This window comes from Cavia porcellus, unplaced genomic scaffold, assembly GCF_034190915.1.
Source record: "Cavia porcellus strain 051 isolate PalLab524CR breed Dunkin Hartley unplaced genomic scaffold, mCavPor4.1 scaffold_20, whole genome shotgun sequence".
Lineage (NCBI taxonomy): Eukaryota > Metazoa > Chordata > Mammalia > Rodentia > Caviidae > Cavia > Cavia porcellus.
In genome coordinates, this window is record NW_026947503.1 from 56864209 (window position 1) to 56888092 (window position 23884).

The window sequence follows — 23884 nt, forward strand, 5'->3', positions numbered from 1 at the left end:
GGCTGGCAAGCAATTCCAATCTGGAGCCAGGGGTTCTTTTCTTATTTTTGTATTACCATAAACACCCACAAGTTTCGTGGTACATAGAGAGGTGAAGGCATCATTCTTATGAATCCACATGTTGAACCAACTCCATTTATCATGGGACCTAGGAAAGGAAGCAGTTTCGATAGTTGTCACCAAATAGATGAGAAACCATGCTTTTTCTGCAAGTCTTCCATTGATTGATTTATGAATCAATTTCCCATTAAGCTTCAGTAGTAAACTACATGGTGTTCATGAGAAGAACATGGTTTGGAAATCTTTGCATTTTAGTTCCTTTCCCTTTTATGCAATTCCTTTCTTTCTTTCTGTAAATGAATATTTATTACACACAAGGCACAGGGAAGAAGCAATTTACATAAAAGAATCAATGGAAGGAAACAGGCCAAGCAATTCTCAGGATGCTTTATGTTATCTTACTACATAGCTGGTGTTTGCTTTTATTTTAAGTTTCTCTACATTTTTGGGGAGTGTTTAAATGAACATTCCAACAGAGCAGCATTTCATTGAAGTTCAAGGCCAAAGACTGGCTGTCCTGGACAGTAATGAGTTACGTTTGTTATAAATTTCCCTTCACCTCAGGGCTTTATTGAGCGTGTAATTATTTTGCCCTGGCACCTAGCCAAAGGGATATTAGCTTCTAAACTTGTGTAATAATTGACAGCACAACAGCAGCCCTATTAGGACTTAAAATACTCACTTGCCAGCTGACCCAGCTTTTCTGGTCCAAGGTCAGCAGCAGGTGGGGTTCTGATGTTGTGATATGCTCTTCAGAGGCCAGGAGGCTTCATCTGTGCCCTGCTCACACAGTCTTGTGGTACTCTGAGCTCCACAGAACCTGGACAATTACACTGGGTAATTCTATGCTTCACTAACAGCTAAACATGGGCAAAGGAGCTTCTACGAAGCTGAGAAGGAGCCCAGCAAGTACTCGGGGGCTTTGGTTTGCTTCTCAGTGCTCCAAAGCTGGATGATTGCACCAGCCAAGGAGAAAGGACAACTCAAAGTCATGGAAAAAAGCAGACAGGGCCTGTTATGAAAGAGAGATGAAAACTTATATCCCTTCTACAGCAAAACCAAAAAAGAAGCTCAAGTCATTCCAAAGCACCCAGAAGGCCTGCTGCAACCTTCTTTCTGTTCTGTACTGAGCATCACCCCCAAATCAGAGGAGAACATCTGGCCTATCCATTGCTGACACTGCAAAGAGCTGGGAGAGATGTGGAATGACAGTCCTGCAGGTGAGAAGCAGCCTCAGGAAAAGACAGCTGCTAAGGGGAAGGAAAGCTACAGAAAGGATTTTGCTGCATACGAGCTAAAGGAGAGCCTGATGCAGAAGAAAACAGAAAAGAAAAGAAAAAGAATTTCTCAAGGCTGAAAAAAGCAAGAAAAAGGAGGAAGAAGAGAAAAATAAGAAAAATGAAGATGATTAGTTTGCTCTAGTGCAGGCTTTACTTATGTATAAAATATTTAAACCCTCAGTACCTCAGTGTCACAGTGTGTGACGATGGCAGTGTGGAGAGTGAAAGATTACTCTGAGATGAGACCTACTTCAGTCATCAAGAGGCCCAGAGGAGCTATCTCAACCAAGAGCACTTAGCCTTGGGGAAACTCCCAGGAGTAGCCCGGAAGCCAAGAACTCTCAGGCTTTTATTTAGAATGTTAGTGTAAGAGAGGAGGAGGAGGAGGAAATACAAGAGGGGAGGAAAAGGAAGAAGAGGAAGGAGAGAAGAAAAAAGAAAACTAGTTTGGGCAAGGAACTGTCTCAAGGCTAGGTAGGTTCCTATTTTTTTTTTTTTTTTTTTTTTGGTACCGGAGATCAAACTCATGACCGTGCTTGCAAGGCGGGCGCTTATGCTGCTGAGCCAAATCCCCAGGGGGAAGGGGCAAGACAAGAGCCAGACACAGCGCACTCTACTCTAAACTTTCTGTCCGGGAACTATTCACTCTTCCCACAGCCTGCATACTTTTGGCCCGCAGTTTAATCATTCCTTCCTTGGCCAAGTCCCCCACACCTCATTCTTAAAGAAAAAAAAAAACTGAGATGGAATGCTGTGCAAAGTTTTGTTTTTAAGCTGTAGTATCCTTTTTTAACAGTTAAGATACTACCGAAGTATCTTTAGAGAGCGCCAGTCTTTGTGGTATTTTTAGTAATCATCTACACTATCTGCTACCGGCTGGAGGGTATAAATTGCATGGAAATTTAAGGTAGGTTCTTCCTGTTCACAGCACAAAATAGTATACATGGCAAAGGTAGTTGTTTTTTTTAATCTGCAGCTGTCTCTGATTCAGATTACACAAAGTGTTATTCTATACCATTTTGAAGTTGCAAAAAAAAAAACTCCTTGTAATTGCTCCTGACATTTTGAATGCTTCTAAGTAAATACAAATTTTTATGTATTTCTTAAAACTAGAAGCCAAACTCTTTCTAAATCTGGTTTCTATGGCCTCCCTTCATGTGCCCACAGGCAAAATGAAACACTTGACTTTTTGTCCCACTTCTGCCTCCCAATCCTAGCATGATATGAGAGTAACAAACACAGGCAGGTCTGAGAACTTCAGCAATTGGCATAAGGTTTCTGAGGCTAAGTATCTCCATCTTAAGACAACCAATGTGCCCACAGTTTGATGTGTTTTTGAGAGTGACAAGGCCAGAGCTCCTGCCCCTGCCTCCTGGGACTCTGGTAGCTTCTCTGGTGCATACAGCACTGGGTCTCCTAGGCACCTGTGCCTCCTCTGAACCAGGAAGAGCTTGGACAAATCTCTGGATGACTCCTGGTTATATAGGCTGGATCTGGTCTGAGTCTTGAGGAGTCTTCTGCCCTTTTTGCTCAGTACTAGCAGTGAACTGGGACCTTTGCATCAGGTATTGTTGGTTTTGTTTCCTTGCTAGTTACAAAACCATCCAAGATCATAGCACTGACATGTTACAGAGCCAGGCAGGAAGCCCCTCATGGCTGAACCCAAAGACCATGTACCTTCTCTAGAAGAAACCACTGAAAGTGTTTATGAGTTTAGTGAGAACTCAAAAGCAAAACAAATTAAACAGCAAAAACATCAAGCAACAAAATACCACCACAACACAGCAGTGACTCAGGAGAAACACTCTGGGCTTCCTGGCCTCCGGTGCAGGTCGTAGTGGTGGATATCGTGACCACCTGACCCTACTTTGATCTTTAGTTACTGCAACTCCATGCATAGGCCCTCACAGAGGATTTCACCTCCTGTGGCAAGATGAGCAGCAAGTAGGACTAGACAGCACAGTGCACTGTGCGCATTGCATCCTTTAGAGTCACCTCTGGGTGCTACCAGTGCTCGTGGTGGCTGAACGACCCAACAAGTGCCTCCTCTTGCTGCACGTGGGGTGGAAGGGTAAATGGCAAGAAGCACGCAAGTCGGCTTGGTCAGCCTTCTCCCCTCCCAGCAATCTCCACCTGCACATCCAATGTTAACCTTGCCAGCTCTCTAGGCAAATCCAGGTGGCAGCGTCCAGGAGTGCTTTTGTCACTGACTTTTGGGGTCCTGAGGGGACAGCAGAGTCTTTTAATGTGCAACAGCACCTAGAAACTTGCAAATAATGCCTGCAGTGGCCAGAGTTTGTCTAGATCACAGTAAGGCAAGCTGTAAGCCTCCTCTGTCCCGAACTAGTGTAAGTCCTCAATAAGGGTCACAGCAGACAGGAACTGTGACATGGTAGTGTAAATGGTAATGCATGATGCAGGACCCAGGAAATACTATGTGACTAGTTTCAACCATATCTTGTGCTAGGCAACCAGCAACAAGGCGACTACCAAGGTTAGAAGCAGCTGATTTATTTGGAGAGCTGCAGAAGTCCAGGACTGAGTCAGGAGACCGTTTAGTGCTTTTCCCCTCCCACCTTTTAAATGGAACTTGGAAGGGCCATTGGGCACACTCTCCCTGTCACACACCTCCCTCTCTACCTGCCTACTCTCCATTTACACCACCTTTATCTGGATATCCATTCTTTGTTGCCAGTTGCAAATTCTTCTGTGTGCATGGGTGGTCTTTAGGACCCACTCTCAGATTCACTGGAGCCAGTACAATGTGCTTATTCTTGGAACTTTTTCCTACCCCTTCCAAGGATGGTCCTGCAAGTGTAATAGGGATACACATGACAGTCGGGCAGAAATACCTGCATCCCATATGGTGATGTTCCTTAGCAAAGCAAGACCTCTAACTGCTATGGTCATTGTGGTGCCCTAAGCCTATATGATCTGTGTGCCCCATCGCTACCTCCCTGGCTACATAAAACAACACATAATAGAGTCCTTTAACACAGGGCTTTGTAGAAATCCACACTTTTTGATTAAAGCAATATACATTTCTATAGTCAAAAGTACATGTATAAAATGAAGTTCAAAAGTGTTTCAGTGGCCATCTCTGATAAATCTCTAGCTGCTTCTCACCAGGGAATAGAAAAGCACTTTTCTCTGGATATGTCTGGGGTCAGGGGTCCTCAGTCCCAGCTGCAGGTCTGGATCATCCGGGCTGCTTTGAAAGGCAGGAATGCTGGGGCCCACCAGACAAACTATCTGGGCTGGGCCATAGATGTCCTTTATTGGACACAAATTCTGGATGCCTCTGTGCCAGCACAGGTTGAGAACCACTATGTGAGATAAGCCAACTGGGCTGTGAACCAAAGAGAGTGGATAACTCACTTCTGTGCACCACGAAAACAGACAAGACAATAGGGGGGAAAAGGGAAAGAATTCACAAATAGGGACTAAAAGAATTTAATCTCTATTTCACCCATGGGAGTTAATTATGTGAGGCGGTGCCACTGAAAAATCTGTTTAAAAATACAACCCTTGATAAACACCGAGTTCCCCTCAGCAATCACTGTCCTTGTACCTGTCCGGTTGATACTTGAGTTGCCCACCACGTGCCCCGAAACCTTCCCCTGTCTCTTGCAGTCTCCCCCAGACAACTTTTTCTTCTAATCCACTGGGAAATAACCACTCTCTAGATTCCCCGTCTACACACAGTGACCTCTTTCTCCACCTACCTCACCTCCTCACTGCTGGAATCTGCTCAAGAGGTCTCGCTTTATCTGTTTTCCAGGTCACTCCCTTCCAGCATCCTCCAAATCCATTTGCCATCCTCTCCTGTCTTCGGGGACATGGGCTTCCTCCCTCTGCCCTCCCCTTTTAACCCTGCCATCTGTGCCAGCTCTTTCCCAGCAAACTCCACATTCTACTCTGCCTTCTAAAATCAAAACAAAGCTGTCTGCCTCTACCATGTGTCCTCCAAGCACCTCCTCTTCCCTTGAGAAGCGTTTCAAAGAGTAATCAACGTGAACTGTTGACATTTTCTCACCCCTTTCTCTGCTCCGTTGTAACCGTTGTAACCTGACTTTAGGCCTCATCTCTCTGCTAAAATTGCCCTCCCCGCAGGTACAGAGTCAGCCATATGCTCCCAAGGCCTGGCCTAGCCGCAGCCATCTTCACTTGCACCTACTCTTGGCCCCTGCAGTTGCACTGTCCGCTCAAGCAAGGAGAAGCTCAGATGCAAGCGACTTCTAAGAGCAATGGCTCTTCCCGGGGTGGGAAGAAAGGCTTTCTCCTTACTGTGAGAGAGCAGACTGGGGAGCTAAGGAATAGCAAACAATCTGCAATCTGGAAGCTGGGCTTGTCAGGAGCTGTCGGGCTGGGAAGTAACCCAGAAGCCCCATGATGCTTTTCAGCCTCTGAAAGAACCTGGGTATTAAGATATTATCCTCTTCTGGCAGTGTGGCAATTGAATGGTAGACAGACTTGGTCCTTTGTTTTCCAAAATAAAGGTATTGTTCTGAGGGCACACAGTCCTATGGGAATAGGAAACACCTCGCGAGATTTGTCTTTGGAGTGGACACCATGCCAGTATCTGACACTGGACATAAAGCTCCTTTATAACCATCCAGGAATGCATGCCCCACTTCCTTTCTCTGAGGCAGAAACAACAGAAGGTATTGTCTAACAGCAAAAGCCTTTGAGCAAGGAATGGACTGACCAGTAAGTGACCTGCCTGCATACATTCAGAGACTCAAGTGCTGCACAGTGTTCTCCTCACCCTGCAGAACTGCAGAACTCTCTGTTCTCATTTTATCAAGGACTCACTGAGGAGTGAAATAAACCACACATTCAAAATTTATAGGGACTCAGACCTTCTGGCAACAGAAAGGCACTCTTTACATCCTGGGGTCATAGAGTCCTTTATGAGGAAGGGAAGAAAAGACTTTTTCAGTGAACAGTATTCAGCATTTCAGGATTCTGCCCTCAACTTCTTCAGGAGAATAACTGTTCCAATTTTGTTTCTATTTTCCATTCATTAGCATGCATACAAGGTGCTGCAATTTTTATGCTGGAGGATTAAGCTGTACTGTTGAAGAAACTAGAAACATCCCTCACTTTCTACCTCGGCAATTGCCAGTTTCCCCCATATTGAAGAAGAAAAAGAAGGAAAAGAAGAAGAGGAGGAAAAAGAGATGGAATCATAAGAAATCCAAGTAGCTAAAGCAACCATGGGCAAAGAAATAAAATACTGGAGACATTATAATACTTGACCTTAAAATATATTACAAAGCTACAGAAACCAAAACTGTGTATTATAAAACTGGCACACAGATCAACAAAACTGAATAGAGAGCTCAGAAGCAAATCCACATATCTATATTCAACTGACCTTGACAAAGGGTGCCAAGAACATACACTGGAGAAAAAACATTCTCCTCAATAAAGTGCTGGGAAAACTGAATTTTCATATACAGAAGAATGAAAGTATACCTGGATCTCTTACCACATACAAAATCAACTCCAAATGGAACAAAGAAGTAAATATAAAACACCTGAAAACATTGAAGAAATCTTTCAGTGCATCAACATAGGACATTTTTGGGGATAAAACCACAAAAGCACAGGCAACAAAAGCCAAACTAGACAAATGGGATTATAACAAACTAAACAGCTTCTGCATAGCAAAAGAAACAAGCAACAGGACGAAGAGTCAAGCTGCCAATAGGAGAAAACATTTGTAAATTATCCAAGAATAAATAGCCAGAATATATAAGGAACTCAAAGGACTCAACAGCAAAAACAAACAAAACCAAGAGTTTTATGAGGAAGGGAAGAAAAGACTACTACTTAAAAAGGCAAAATAATCTTAACAGACATTTCTCAAAAGATGACGTGCAACATGTGTAATCAGTACATGAAAAATGCTCAGCATCCTTTATCATCCAAGGTAAATGCAAATCAGAACCACAATGAGATATGATTTTACCCCATATACTCATATGATCCATGTAAAAATGATAAAAAATAAATGGCTGTAATAAAAAGGACAAAAATACCATGAGGATGCAGAGAATTGGGAACTTGTACAGTGCTGATAAATAAAAGGTACAGCCATGTGGGAGACACATGGAGGCTGCTCAAAACCTTTAAAAAAATTACCACATGGTCCTGTAATTCTGTTACTGGCTATGTATCTGCTACTCCTGTGTTCATCACAACACTACTCACAGTAGTCAAGAAAAAGAATCGACTGAGGCACCATTAACAGATAAATAGATAAAGAAATATGGACACAATGAAATATTGTTCAGCCATAAGAATGAGATCTGTCATTTGTGGCAACATGGATGCAACTGGAAGACATTATGTTAAGTGAACTAAGCCAATCAAGAAAGGGACCATCTCCCTCCCGTGCAGAAGCTGTAAATGTTGATTTCATACACCCAGCATAGAGATCAGTAGAAGCCAGGAAGGAGAGAAGGGAGGAACAGAAGGAGGCTGGATAATAGATACGAACACAGTTACATAAGAAGAATAAGGGTTAGTGTTCCACAGCAGAGTAGGGTGACAATAGCTGACAATTCATTCTTTTTTTTTTTTTTTTTTTTTTTATCATACCGGGGATCGAACTCACGACCACCTGCTTGCAAGGCAGGTGCTTATGCCTCTGAGCTAAATCCCCAGCCCCAATTTATTCTTATTTTATAAAAAAAAAAAAAAAACTAGAAAAGAAGGGTTTGAAGGATCCCAACACAAAAAAAAAAATAACTAAGAAGCTAGAAATTCAATTTATCTGATCTGATCTTTTTGCACAATTTGTATGTACTGGATGATCAAACTATACACCATAAATATGTGTCAACTTTTTTTAAAAGAACTTCTGATTTGGATTTTTCTGTTAGGGGCCAAGGTGTGAGAAGGATAAAGTCTTGGGCTTTTGCCAATTCAAATTCTAGAATGTTATCTGATAGAATCCTTGGGAAAGTGTCAGTCATCAAGAAGCAAAATGCCAAGGTGGAGGAGAAGGTGGCTGGCTGGGGCCAAGCTGCCAAGACACAGTGAGAATTCAAACCCTCAGAGGGCCTTGCTCCACCTGGAAGCACAGCCTGGTTGGCACTGGCTTAATGCCCTCTGAACGTGATGTGTTCTACAATCTCGGCTGGTTTGTGGCTCAGCGCCAGTTTGAAGGACTTCTCCTTCCTCAGGCATCTTGCAAAATGGCCCCCCAGAGCCAAACACACTGTGTTTTCAGGTGATGTGATTTGTTCTTAACCTAGATAACCATGGCCATGTCTTAGTCACTTTCTTGTTGCTGAGATGTAACATCTGACACTCGCAACTTAAAGGAAGAAAGGTGTTTTTTTTGTTCACATTTTAGTAGTTTCAGTCCTTGCATGATCCTCCGGCTCCAAGACTGGAAGGACAGAAGCGCATGTTAGAGCAGAGCTGCTGGCGCATGGTGGACTGGAAGCAGGAAGAGTTGACAGAGGCGCTAAAAGGAAGTGCAGCGTTCTGGGCCAGGCCCACCGGGAACTACCTTTTCCTGCCACGCCCACAGCGACATACCACTTCTGGCCACGCCCATAACAACCACTAAAAGCTATCACCTATGCTGCCCCAGAATCAGCTCTCTGGCGTTTATAATTCAGGCACCTTCCAAGAGCCCCACTGTTGAGCACAGGAGGCTTTGGGTATCAGGCATAGGAGGCCACTAAAATTTGCTTGCTTAAATGGCTGCTTCCAGTTTTGAAGACTGTTGGAGGGCCGTGGGGATTTATATTCCAGGGCCAAGCCCAGTTTAAAATGATTCTAAGTGTAGATGGGTATACCAGTGACTGCGAACATTTTAGAGCCTTTAGTGATACAAACAGTATATTTGCCACCCCTGGGATATACCCTTTGGGCATAATTGATCAGTAACTAACCACAACCATTAAAATGTTCATAGCATTAGTCAAAGCGTTTTACTTCCGATAATTTATTTTAAATAAATTTATGTCCTATTCATTCTATTATTGCTTATGATTGTAAGAAACAAATATCCCAAGTATCTAAAGATTGGATGGTGGTGAAATGAACTACAGTAAATTCATTTGGTGTAATGAAATGTTTTATAAAAACCTGAGAAACTGGTACTGGCACACTTTTTAAAGCCACATAATAAAAATAAGTACTATAATCATGATTTTGAAAGATAATACTATGACTTTTTAAAGATGCATACATATACAGCTAAATATAAACAAATTTCTGGGTAGTGATTTTTTATACTTTCCTATATATTCTGATTTTTCCTCTAATGAACATACATATACCATTTGTAGTCAGTGAAATACGTGATGTTATTTTAAAAATTGTTCCTCTCACATGCTGGCTTGAAATCATTGCTCCTATGAAGAAGTGGTCTTTTCCAGGGCCACTGTTGAGCTACCAAAAGCTGAAATTAGTGAAGAGACCTGGGGTAGCAGAGAGGAACGTGGTCAACAGAGGTTGGTGTCTTGGGTTTTTGTAGTGCAGCACTGAAGAAGGGAGACAAGCGTGGTGAGAGGAGCTGAGTTCAGGTTCTCTGTGAGTGAGACCACTTCCTGTCTGGGAGAAGAGGAAATCAGTGTGTTTTATCGCATGCCACTGTGGTCTGACACAGATCTATCTTGAGTGTGGCAAAGCAAAATCTCAATGCCCAGCATACTGAGGAACGAGACTGACAAGTACACTGAGAGATGCTGTGAGAAGCGAGCCTCCAGAAGCACCCAAGTGCTCTGTAGATATTTGTTGCCCTGAAATAGTTGTTGCCCAGGAAGCTGTGTGCTTTCCAGGCCCCACCACACGGTACCAAAATGGAACTGTATCAGTCACCTACAAGGGACAACAAATACTTAGCAAACCAACTTCATTAAGAGGAAAGGTTTATTTAGCACAGTTTTGGAGGTTCAAAGGCAAATCGCCTACTTCAGCTCAGTTCTGGTGAGGTCGGTGGCTTATTCTGATTGGAATGTGTGTCAGGGCAGTCACATCTTGTGTGAGGAAGTGAGGTGGAGAATGTGCAGGGTCCCACAATCCCTTTCGAAGGCACAATCTTAAGGAAAGGGAATTTCATGAAAGTTCATAGCACCTGCCAATTCTCTGCCCTGGGGCACCAAGCCTTTAAATAATGGACCACTGGGGGAGTACTCAAAAGACTATGTTCAAACCACAGCAGGAACCAATAACGGCCCTGCAGTGACAAAGTCAGGGTTGTTGACCAGTGATTTGATGTCCTTGCTTAGCCTCTTACCCCAAGGTCAGGCCACTCAGTGTGAGCTCACTGAGCCAAAAAAAAGATAGCAGTGACAAAGGACAAAGGTTGTATGTCACCTTACAGTTCATTAATGATTTTCATGTTGGTTCAGTGCAAGACCTATAAACATTCTTTATAGAAAACACAAATTTATAATCATAGAACAACTACACTTAGGTCACTTTCTTTCCTCAGGTATAAATCATCTGGGACTCTCTCTGCTGCTTTCTGTGACTGGAATTTTATTTAGCAAATGCAGATAGGGGAGTTGTCTTCAGGTTATCACAGAATAGCGGGAAAATCATTGCGGTTAGGCAGTGAAAGATGAACTGTCCCTTAATTTGCAGGAAGAGATAACAAAAAACACTAATGCAATTCTAGCTAACACCAGGAACCCAGGAGAGAATGTGGACTTGGTGAAGACTTAGCAACAATAGGTAGTATGTATAATTTTGCAGCAAACTCAGTTCTGAGGCTGATTCTGTTGCCTGGGAGATTTTTCATTTGAAAATCAATGTTCTCAGAAAGCACGTGACTTAGTCATCTGCTTCAGCCCTTGACCCAGCATAGCATCCCTGAGGATCCCCACTTAGGCTCTGCATAGAACCTCCATGCCGGGTACTTGGCTACTTCCCTGGAACATTCCAGAGCTGTGCTGATGATTGTTAGAAAGCATACCCATCATACTGCAGTGCACATGTCACACAGAACAGGGGAGTGTGACTCAATTTCAGAGGATGAAAGCATATACCTTTGAGGAAGTCATAGGATTACTATACTCAATATTTAGGATTGTTATTTTTGTCTTAATGAACAAATAATATGTAGAAGATACAGAAATGCTCACATAGTCTTCTTTGTTATGGAAAGTAGTGTAGAGTAATTATATTGGTCTAGTACAGCATTCAATATTTTATAGCTAAAATTAGAAGTGATTTCCTTCTCTTTTTTATAGGAGAGTGAAATCTCTTTCCACTGCTGACTTCTGGAAGCTTCCACCTGAGCTCCCTTATTAGATAGTTTGAGTCTTCAAGGAATTGGTAATTTTTTTTACTGGAATTGGTAATAATGATCTGGACTTCACGGATAGCAGATTAGGGAAGAAAAGGATTGGGAAGCCAGTGCGCTTTGTTACTGGATGGGTTCATGAATCAAATTTGTTAATTGCTACTTTATGAATATTCTGTTTCCCCAACTGAATTAAGTATTCCTTAAGGGCTGAATTACTTTCTGTACCTCACTGTAGTTCACATACTGAGAATGTGCAGAACCTCCCAGTTTGTGCTCCATAATTACTTATAGAAAACCATGTTGTAGGCAGCACGCTGACCAGGTGCTAAGGAATTAATATGCTTAACAATGATCATCACACCTTTGGTTTTATATCTTGAAAACATAGAATTTAAAAGTACACTGCTTTTATTTAACCCCATAAATTAAATCCTTTAACATATGTAAAAGCTTCAAAGCCTTAAAGTGCTCTAAAGGAAATTTATTTTTTTGATGAGTTCTTTTAAAGGCACATTTTTGTGACAAATTTATCAAAGACTTTGTGTGCATATTTGAGTAACAATTTGTTCATCTTCTTCAAGAAGATGAGATTTTTATATGAGGTAATATGTAGCAATGAATACCAAAATGATGGGTAAAATGGTCATAATTCAGGATTAGATCTGCCATAAACTCGCCGTGATGGTGTCTTGAGCCAAAAATGACTTAGAGGGGCTGGGGATTTAGCTCAGCGGCATAAGTTCCTGCCTTGCAAGCAGGCAGTCGTGAGTTCGATCCGATAAAAAAGAAAAAGACCAAAATCCGATAAAAAAGAAAAAGACCAAAAAAACAAACAAACAAAAAAATGACTTAGAGTTGCAGAGGAAGGAGTGTCAGGTCCTCTGTGCTTCTAAAGGTGACTTCCTGCCGTGTGGTAGCTTGGCGTTAGTGCCCAGGGCAGCCACTCAGACTGACGGAGCCCTGGACTTCCAAGGCTTTCGAGATAGGGACAGGGTTGTGATTGACTAGAATATTCTTTAGACAGCCCCAAAATGACCTCCACACCGGAAGGTTCAGTGTCTTCAAGTTGGCTGAAAGAGAAAAGCAAGAGGCACTCAATGAATACTTGATACTGTCAAATGAACGCACCCTGAGTTTTAGAGAGAGTTGTAAGAAGGAGCCAAGGGGACCCCACAGCCTGGTCATTTCTTCCTCTTCAAGCAGGTGGCTGACCCTGTGCCTGCTGTGATAAGTCAACAACAAGGCGACTCTTCAGAAAACGAGGTTCCACAGTTCAAATTAATAGGCCATAACTCTGAACTCTGCTGTTTTTTTATGGGTCATAAAGGGCCTATAAAATTAACAACCAGACAGACCATTTGGAAGGACATAAAGCAATGAAGAACGAAAAGGCTCTTTCCAGACAAAAGTTTAGTCTTGAATTTGCCTCCATCTCAACCTGCCCAGCTCTCCCATTCTGGCCCCACGAAGCCTAACAATTCAGCAGCGAGAATAAATGTCTCGGGAAGGGAGATCAGATTTTCTGCCTGATGCCTTGCTGACATCAGGTGCTGGATTAATGCAGCCTCTTAGGAGAGGATTATGAATGGTAGGCTTGGGGCAAGGGGCAGCAGCAGTAATGTGGCCTGGATTAGTCACTGGGTTTCCTCAAGTGCTAGACAAAGGGCCTCTCCATCTCCACCATCCAGCCAAGGGCCGCCCTGCTAATTACCCACGCGGTGGGGAACGTTAAGAGCTGACGTTAAGCTGGAGAAGTGTGGAAGAAATGAGGATGAGCGTCACCTGGGACACCGCCAACATGTAGTGACCCCTGGGCGCTGTGGGGTGGGAAGGTGAGCTGCCCGGCTGTGTAGCTGCTGTCCTTGTCCAGTTCCAGGTGCAGGATGTGTTGTTTCATGGTGACTGGGAGAGAGGAAGCTGGTTAAATCTATCACCCAAGGAAAGTCCCTCCTGTATCGTGGTGTCACCACTGGCTTCATTTTGGACGCGTTCGCATGGCACCCTGCCTGCAGGCACTCAGTCCACTCGGTACCAACTCACTTAATTCTTAGTGCCGGCAGCATGAGGTGCTTCTGCATAATTACCAGACTGCTCCCTAAAATGTATCTCTGCAGAAAACATTGTCATCTCCCTTTCCCAGATGAGAGGCTGAGAAGAACTTGGGACCTGACCAGATGCCTGGTTTATAAAAAGCTGGCATTCGAGCTCTGGTACCTCATCTCCAGGAGCCATGCTTGCTTCTCGGGACCTCAGCTCCTTTCTAAGTCAGTGCTGCTTCTAAAAATAGATGCCAAGGCAGTCGACCCATTTTTGACCCATGGAAGCAAATTCCTCCCATGGTAGCTAATGGCAACATACTTGGTTTTCAAATTAGACAAGGAAAGATTGCTTTTTACACAAGATATTTTAGCAAATACAGGTGCACATGTCTGTAAACTAATACCTATGAGTTATTAATCAAATAGCAGGTTCTATTTGAGAGGATATGCTTGGCTCTCCACCATTAGCTTGTTTAAATAGTTTGCATTTAACTGATTGTTGAAAAAAATAACCCAACAATGAGACTTAACAATACAGTAGTCAGAGCAGACACTTATTCTATTAGGGGGCTCACACTTCACACACGCTATCCAATTTAATGTTTGCACCATGTGAGGTGCATGCTACTTTTTTTCTCCATTTCACAGATGAGGAAACTGATGGTAAATGGTATTTGTGTCACTTGTCCAGAGTCACACAGGGTAAAGGATGGCACTGAGATGTGACTTCTTTCCTTTTGACCTCAAACCCAAAACTTAAACTACAGTGTTATATTGCCTTGAAAACTAATACAACTTATCAATTTGCTGGACTCAGAACACACACACATGTACATACACACACACACACACACACCCCAAAATTCCCCAACTCAGGAAGTTATGGAGAACTAAAGGCAGCAGCTTCGATTACATCCCCATAGCTGGGGTTCACAGTGGATGGGTAAGCTGGTTAGCACTAGGAAAGATGGCCTGAGGCTGCCCTGGGCCTGGAGAAATTGAATTGCACAAGCAAAGAGACTGACTCAGTGTGCGCACAACAAGGGACCAGATGTCCTACCTGCCACTGAGTGCCACTGCCCATCACACAGAGACTGCTTGGGTGTCAATGATGTCGACATCCTGCCTGTCCCGCTGTCCACAGAGGCCGTGACCTGGAACACATACATATCTTTCTGCTCCTTTCCCCAGCTGGTAGACACAACTTTTCTCCTCCTCTTCCCTTTCCAGGCACAGCCAGGCAGACAGCCCACAAGCTGTACCTAATGGTCCCCCAATTCTTGGCAAGCAAGCTACAAACTCAGGCCCTGCCTGAAGTTGTTGGTAATGGTGATGACAATGAACCACTGCCTCCAAGTCGGACCCTGTCCTAGTGGTCCTACCAGTGGGCACCAACCATTCTTCTCAGCAATCCATATGTGACAGTGGCTCTGTTGAGAAGGACATATGTATGGCCTTGGAAGACAAATATGTGAGGGGTGGCCTACAGCCTGTTGTAAGGGCCAGCCAGTTACAGTCAAGACATTGATCAGGCTGATGGAGTGTGTCGGAACTGGACATTTGTTGGGTGCCCACTCTCTAGTTAGGGCCTCCTTCAGGACCTTCCAAGGTTGAATCAAGATGAATAAAAAAATAAAAAAAAACATGCAAGTGGCTGGGTACTGGAGGAAAAACTATTCTAGGAGTTTGGGCCATTTTATTTTCTCCCAGGACTATTTTCCCTCTCATTTAATAAATAGTAGAAAGACAGAGATGAAAGAAAATAGCACAGCATTAATTTTGACTCAAGGCTTCCACGATGAGCGGCTTCCTGGAAGAGTGTGGTTTTACAGAGAGCTTTGAGAAGAAAGGCGCTTAACTGGGTGATGGAAAATGAGAGGCTGACTCAGGCATGTGAGCGACGGGAGGGATGAGGTAGGAGCAGCATAAGCTGAAGAAGGAATCAGTGAGAAAGCAAGGGAAAGCTGGTGTGGGGCCCAGGGACCAGCTCGGCTGCAGGCACACTGGGCTGGACCTGTGTGGAGAGACTGAGAGGACCGAGACCGAGTCCGTGGACACAAGGCCACAGGCACGGGAGTGACATGCTATAGAAGGCTGGGAAACCGGTCCCAGTTATTCTGGCACCGCCCTTCTGATAAAGGTGTGTGGAAGGTGGAAGGGAGGAAGGAAAATGGACCTTTATGAAGTACATGGAAGCTTCTCTAATCTTGACCAAAGCCCTAGGACACAAGAATTGCTACCCTTGGTTTAGAGAAACAGTATGAAAGAGGTTAAGAAACTTCCCAAGGGCTCTATAACTAAGTGGTGCACCTGGAAATCTCCCCAGTTTATAAATTTTCTCAATTTTGAAGACAAACAACAACAACAAACCCATAGCAATAAATTTACTTGCTACAGTAAAATGATAAGTCATCTCCAAGGCTAACTTAACTATAAGGCTAGGTTCAGCTTCTATCATGACTTTACTTGCTATGGTCTCCATAAATGGAATCTGGTTTCCATGTCCCGCTCCCAGGTCACCAGACTGCTACGCACCTTTCCTGCCTCCATGTAAACACTTAAGTGCTGTCCTTGTTGACTTCCAATGTGGATCAGGAGCCCAGTGAGACTCCTTGGGCGAATACTGAATGTCAGCTTGAACCCCGGCTCCAACGGCACAGAGTTAGCTTTGAGAAGGAGAAAACAAACAGTTAAACCATCATAACTAAAGACAAAGATAGAGTTCTTAACACTCAAAGACATGAACTTTACCAAACTGCTTCTTACCCAGGATGACATGACCTCCTCCTTGGGAGAAATAAATGCCTTCCTCCAAAGAGCCATTCAAGCAAGGAGACACCCCAAAGTTTGCAGAAGGGGAATCCAAGGGTTTTAATCCCAACTGAAAGTTCTTCAGGCACCCAACAAAGCTGTTTTGGGGGAGATTCTGCAACCAAGTGGAAAAGAATGGTCATTACCGACAACTCCCCAAAATGCATGGGGTAACTGAGCTTAGGGGTATTGCAACTGGTTGGCAAAAGAAGATTTATTGTTCCTGCTTCACAGAGTTGGGTGGGTCTGACTGTTCTGTTTGGCTCCCTGCCCAGAGTGTCAAGGAAAACCTGTCTACCAGCTGTTGGCGGGTTGTTGACGTTCGAAGGCATCTCCATGCCCAGTGGGGTGTGTGCGGAAGTGTGGGGGCAGTGGAGGTTGCTAACTTGGGTCAACCTAACCCTGAGTCACATGCACAGACGGAGATGCAGCGTGGGGGGAATTTCCATCTCACTGTTCACAGAGCTCACCAGTGCTTTGCAGGTGTAAACCACTCTTGAGGGTTTCGTGAGCTGGGGTGAGAGCTTAATGCAAGGAAGCCAATTGAAAAAATGAGGCCAAAATGTTCCATAAATGATGAAGGGCCAAACAGCTCCCTTCGTTGTTTGGCTCAGTGTATGACTAACAAAGCATAAAGGGTGCAGAGTTAAAATGAGAATTACAGATGTGCATCCTGGATGGGCTTGGGCTCCTTACCCGAGCCAAAGGCTGAGCTTCTAAGGATTTGTAACCTCTTATAGCACATGCTCTCCATGTGTACATTTTGCTAGAGAGAAGCACTGTAGTGCATTCATAGATTCTCAGAGTATTTATAAAATTCTCAAAAAACAAATCTTAAGAATCATTGAATAAAAGCTCCCCAACTTCCTTCTAGAATAAACGCACTTAGGGCTCTGGAATCCTACACAACAGGAGCATGAGCCAGTAACACTGAGAGACAACGGTGATATTAGAGATGAACATGGTGCCGGTGTCAACAATAAACCATGGTCCTCGTGAAGTTTAGTTTCTTAAGAAGCCCGGAGCTCAAGCTAGTAAGTAAACCTTTCTTAATGACATCCACTTCTAGGCCCACACTTGAGTCCTGCAACTCAGCGAAAAGCCCAAATCTAGAATCAAGTGCGTACTTTCCCAGAACAGTCATAACCTGCCCCTGAACCCCTAAAAGCCAAGTGGGAGGGTGTGCAGGAGGGCTAAGATAATGGTTTACACCCCCATGTTGGAGGAGGCTATGGAAAGAACCCTGATTGATGAGAATACTGTAATGTATGTTGCTATTTGCCCCAGATGTTAGGAAGCCAGCTTTATAAAAGAACCTACCCAGCTCAGAAGGATACCCCTGAATTGTGCTGCTGAATAGCTGCCCCCTCCTGTGATTTCTCCAAGGGGGAGACAATCCAGAGGTTGAGGGAAAGCCAACATCAACAGTGAGGATTCTCTGTAGTAATTAATACATTCTACATTACAGGCACGCTATTGTGCATAGAATTTAACCACGTTATAATTTATGTATCATATCCATGTTAAAGTTATTACATATAAGACAGCAAAATAATACTTTATTGCTTACTGGGCCTTCGGCACAAACCTTGAGCAAAATTCCAGTGGGCCAGGCTGTGCCTTGTGGAGGCTTTGCCTCTGGCTAGGTCAGGCTGAAGCCCTGGAGAAAATCTGCCTTAACAAGTCCATTTCTCAGCCAGCATTTGAGTCTGGGCCCTTCCCTGCCTCCCTGCAAGCAAATATCAGACCAAGATGTGCCACCAGCTCTCAAGGAGAGGGGAAAAGCCTGGATGAAGGTGGAGGATGGTTTGCAGCCCGAGCTGCTGATGGGACCATTTTACTTAGCTTTGAGAGAGCAAAGGGCAAATCTGGGAGGAGAAAGACAATGTGCTGGGCCACCCCAAGTGGTCCAGGTGCAACTGATGCTCTGCCAGATGGGAGGAGAGATGGGGGAGAGGCAGGCACAGAGCTGGCTCCCAGGCCGTGGCTCAGCACAGCCTCTGAGCTTCAGACATCCAGGCAAGAGTCCCCTCCTTGGGGACAGAGGAGTCCTGCCTTTCCCTTAAGCCCATGGTTCCCAATTTTGGTTCTTGGCATTTAAAAAAATTCCAACACTGCATAGCCCTGAGCTACACAGATAGCCTGTCCTTCCTTCTCCTTCCTCTTTCAGGGCGGGACTGGACTCAGGTCTCACACATGACAAAGCCTGCTCTCACTGAGCCCCCTCAGCCTCCTTCCTGTTTCAGTTCTCTGTCCAACCCTCTGAGGGACAAGGGACAAACTGCAGCTTTGTGTTATTATGTCTTGAATGCTACCTGGCCACTTGACAAGCTCCCAGTGAGGTGTTTCTCCCTGTGAAGGGGGCATAGGCCACACTCCTGAGCTAATAACAGTGTTTCATTTTCATGTATTTATTTTTATATTATTGTACTATTTCTAGAAAAGTATATTGGGCTTCCACTTAGGGCAGAGAGAAAAGTCCTTTACAAACACATTTAAGTGCAATAGCAAACTATGAAGTAAATGCTTTCCCTGAGTGCAACAAAGATGGCAAAGGTGGCGTAGATGACTAAAGAGCCTCACTGCCTTAATCCAAAATTGCTTTCAACCTACAGCCTTAAATGTGTGTGCACTGCCCATTGAAAGAGAAATCAAAGCCTGCCAAGAATGCCCTCCAAAGTCAGGCAGACACTTCCGGATGGGCCTGGTAACAAAACATCTCTTCCATTGTGTAACCTCTATCTTTACTGCCTTTGCATAACTGATGGCCTTGCAATGTAACTTAAAGTGTAACAGGACATTTCTTCCTTTGTATAACCCATGCTTTGTATAAATAATGGCCTTGTAATGTAACCCGAAATGTTTAAACTCTCTTAGCAACCTGAGATGTCACCCAACTTGCCAATCATACTGCATCAAATCTACTTTTGTACCACGCTTGCTCTCTCCATAAAAGCCCTGGAACTCTTCCAGGCAGGGTTAACTCGAAGAGATCCTGCTCAAGGCATAATAAACTGCCTTCTAAACCTCCTCCGTGCTATTTCTTCCCCATCTGGTTTATTTTGCAGTAACACCAGGAAAGGTGTAAGGACCTCATGAGAGAAAGACACAAAGGCTATACTCTCATCTAGGTGCTGCATCAACCTGCTCCCAACCCAGGAAGGCTTCCTAGTGAGGAGTGGGCTCTTTCTCTGTGGCCCTGTCAACATTCAATATTTTTTAAAATATTAAAGCATTTTGAGATTGTTAAACATCTTCTATCATTACAATGACTATATTATAAGTGGATTTGTTCTATCTATGTTTACCTTTGGCTTCCCTGATGGAGACCATCCCAGATAAACTTGTGCTCTGGGGCTGCTGGTGGAATTTCCAGGCAAACTGCCCTCCTGGGCCCTCAGCCCATCCACGAGCAAGCGCCCCCTTCTGCCATCTTGCCCAAACACCACCTGTGGAGTCGAGAGAACACACAAGTCAAGTTCTTCCCTCTCGTAAGTGCTGCTGCATTTTATTAGTGGTCACAGGACTTTTTTTTCCAAGTTTCTTACCTTTCTGATTGCTAGAGAGAGAGAGAGAGAGGTTTTGCTCCTGTTCCCATCACTACTGTTTTGTGAGATTGTGTTCGATATTGAACAGACTAAGTAGAAAGGGCAGATAAATAAAAGGTCACTCCAAAGTGAACTAAATAAACAGATACAATTGATCTGGAAATTTGTACCAATGATGGGCAACCAGTGGTACAGAAATCAGCAAGCTTCTTCCCATCAAAGGGAAGGCACAGAGTGTATATAATGAGAGGAGCGGAGGTCATCTATGCCGTCGAGGATGCTCCCCGGAGCAAGAGGAACATGGCCACCTCCCTGCTAACATGAGGGCCAGGGTTTTCAACCCTCTGCCACCAGTTAAGTCTCCTGGGCCCTGGTGCAGACTCTGCGATCTTTGCAGTTTCCATATCAAGCGGCAGCCTCCAGTCTGTCTGTCTGGGACACATGGGTAGCACATCTGAGCACCTACCCTAACCAGCAGGAAACTGTTCTCAGGCCCTAGGGCCTGTTCTCCACCTTCTCCATCTCAGCAAATGCCCCCCACTGGGCAGACTGCTGCACATCCAGGCCTCCTCTCTCCCAGCCCCTGTGTGGCTGGGCCTCTGCTCTGCCTCTGGGGCCTGTCCAGATTCCAGTTCTGCACTTTCAGCCCTTGGTCCGTCTATAGAGTCCTCACTTCTATTTCTAACATCCCTACTACGTCGTCAGCTGAAGAGAGGTTTAAAAGAAATCCATCTGCTTTACTAGTTTAAGCCCTTCCAAAGCCGCAGAGACACCTGGAATGAAATCCAAGGTCCTCTGGGATGGCCTTCAGAATTGAACCATCCAGCCCGCCTCCCGCTCCACTGCTTCTCCTGGTTCTGTGCTTTGTTCAGCGTGCTAATTCCCACCTGGAGGTCCTTACCTTCATCTTTGCTCTGCCTGGAGCGCCCATAGAAATTCACATGGAAGTCACCCTCTGCAGGTGGCCTTTCTTAACTTACCTGATCTAAAACAGTCTCCCTAGCCTGCACTGTCATTTCCTGATCTTGTTCTAGTGTTTTCTGAATGCACCTGCCCGTATCTGAGGTTCTACGGAAAATGCTGTGTTTATGTGCTCAAGCAGAGCAGCCCATGAACTACTGGTTGGATGACTAAGTGACTGCATCTTGTCGACTCACTTAGGTAAGCTGAGTGTTAGCTCCCTTAGTTTAAAAAAAAAAATTTCCTTCTGGTACTATACTGAATTTTTAAAAATCTGGTCTGCCTTGAGGCCAGAACTAGGATACTAGGGATGCAGGTCTTTATGCTTATGGGCAGGGAGGGGAACTCAGGTAACCAGTAAGTGGCCTTTGCAGGAGGCAAATGGTCCAGGAAGCAGGTTGGATGCAGATCAGGGAACAAAGCAGCCCAGTGAGGATGGAGGGGGTCTAAGGAGCAGTGGCTGCATCCACCTGGGCATTTAGGGCATCATCAATACATAGTGTATGCAGCAGTCCCAGCACCAAGATGCTGGGTGGCCAGTGCCTCCACCCACACAAGTTCTCCGGATCCTCGTATCTCTGTGTACGGGAAGGACACTGGGTCCTATTTTCATTATCAGACAGATAATGTCACTGGAGGTGGAGGCTAAATACCTTGATCGGACATGCTTAGGACCAGATGTGTTAGAAATTTCAGATCTTCTGGATTTTGGAATATTCCTTAACACTTAATAAGCTGTCCTAGAGACAGGACCCAAGTTTAAGCACAAAATCCATTTATGTCCATATATACTATATACCTATAAACTAAAAATAATTTTATACGATGTTTTTAGCCTGTCTGCAATTTGACTGCAGCTCAAGATTAGGAGTGGGATTTTCCACTGTGGTGCCATGTCATGCTCAAAATTTTGGGATTTGGCAGTGTTTTGGATTTCAGATTTTTTGGAACACTTAACGTGTAGCCATGATCTTACCGTGTGCCACTTCCCGTCATTGTATGTCTCCTTGCTTTTGAGCCTCAGTTTTTTCCCTTCTTCCCCCAGAGCAAACACCAAGTGTCCTTTCAACAGGTAAAGAGCCATAAAGGATTTCTTGGTCCCGGCATAAAACACCAGCCCCTCAGAGGAGGTTGTTCTTATGTCCACGGCAAACTCTGACCTGTGGGGAAAAGAAGGCAAGGAAGGAAAGGGAGGTTGTTATTGTCCTTCTGCAGGGGTTTCCCACTCTCACAGCCGGGAGAGTGGGGCGCATATACCCAAACTCCTGTTTTCCCAATGCGTGAGTGAAGGCATGTGCCTCTCTCCCTCCTGCCCCAGGAAACCACCATTCTAGTTCCAGCCTGTGTGGGTTTCCTGCTCTAGGTATCTCATGTAAGTGGAATCCTACAGTACTTGTTTTATCATGACTGGCTTGTTTCACCTGGTAGCCTGAAGTCAGTAAGTCTGATGAATATGCCTTCTATTTGTGTTAATTCCGAGAGGGAAGTCTCAGGGGCAGTAAGGATCAGAAATGAACAAGGATGTGACCCAGGCTTCAGATGAGCACTTTCTCTCAGTAAAACTCATTTAACAAAAACACACTGAAGTAAAGATATAACAAAAACACATGGAAGTACAGATTCACCCATCTCTGCGACTCTCCAACCTTTATATTTCACCTATGATGGAAGAGGGACTAAATATTATGTAGTCGAAGCAGAGGTTGAAAGCTAACATTCAATTGCATGAATGGTTGCATGGCATCTGTACATCTGGCTGAGAAAGATTTACTGTCTATGAAAATGTACACCTATCCACTCCTATTCAGCAAATATGTAGCAAGTGTGTAGTAAGGATAAGGCTCTGTGTTGGACTCTGGCGTTGCCGATAGGGATGCTTCATTCCTAAGCTGTGCATGTCCCTGGATGCCCTGAGAGGGACCCTGAAGATGTGGCATGAACAGCTGGTAGAGACACAGGTAACAGCTGGCAGTCATCCTGCATCGCTTCAGCTTAATGTCTCAGGACACACCAGACCAGGGGCAGGAGCCAGCTGGGTCCAGTTTAGAGCTGCATCTCCAGTGCACAGTACAGAGCAGGGGCTCACTGAATAATTACTGAACTGAGTTAAGCAGTCAGGCCTTCTCGAGGCAGAACCAGCAAGTAGAAGGAAAAGTTTCACTGTTCTGTTGCTTTGCTTTTCAATACTGTGAGGCTGAGATGTAATCTTCAGATTAGCAAGTTTCCTGGAGGGGAACATTCTTCAAAAGGAAAAAGAAGTTTGTGTTTGTTACATGAAACCACCCAGATGGCAAGGGCTGTGTCTGCGAGCGGGGAGAGCTGGAGGGCCAGGGCTGGCGGAGGCGGGGCGGCTGCTGCAAGGCGCTGCAGAAGGGAAAGCACTTCACACTCGTGGGCTTGGTGATCAGACTTGACATTTACCTCCCAGAACTGTTTCTTAAAGCAATTTGCTTTCAGAAAAGACTAACTGGCTAGCACCCTAAAAAGGCGGCAGTGGATTCAAATCCCAGAATACGATATTGTGACTGACTATTCATTGCTGGAGGAGAAGGGAAATGGCACTTTCATACATTCACCTCAGGGTTACCCCAATGGTCCTGGCTGGGAAAGAGAGTCAAAAGTTGCTGGAACATAAATCAGAATGATGATGGTAAAATACATGAGCTTCCTAAAAATATAAGCTTGCGGTTCCTGAAAATATTTGATTGCTATGACATTTGGTACTCGAATAGTTTAAAATATGTATTTATTAATGATGGACTGCTTTTTTATTTAAACTTTGGAAATGTTATCTTTTTTCATTTATGATGCATAATCTAGAGCCAGATGTGAAAGGACTGACGCTGGGGATTGATTCACAGGAAAAAGCCGGATAATTTACCTCCCTCAAAGCGCAGGGGTGAGGGC

General features: G+C 44.4%; 1 protein-coding gene across 2 annotated transcripts in view; it reads right to left on the reverse strand.

The window, feature by feature from the left end:
- Positions 1–12079: 12079 nt before the first annotated feature.
- The window catches only part of Lama3 (laminin subunit alpha 3), a 227656-nt gene continuing 215851 nt past the window's right edge, over positions 12080–23884 (reverse strand). For both annotated transcript variants that reach the window (XM_063231837.1, XM_063231836.1), the window contains 7 exons: positions 21954–22137; positions 19778–19918; positions 16425–16584; positions 16194–16324; positions 14719–14812; positions 13402–13521; positions 12080–12689 (listed from right to left, as the gene is read on the reverse strand). In XM_063231837.1, coding sequence (XP_063087907.1) covers positions 12544–12689; positions 13402–13521; positions 14719–14812; positions 16194–16324; positions 16425–16584; positions 19778–19918; positions 21954–22137 — 976 coding nt within the window. In that variant the 3' untranslated portion in view covers positions 12080–12543. The remainder of the gene's footprint in view (positions 12690–13401; positions 13522–14718; positions 14813–16193; positions 16325–16424; positions 16585–19777; positions 19919–21953; positions 22138–23884) is intronic.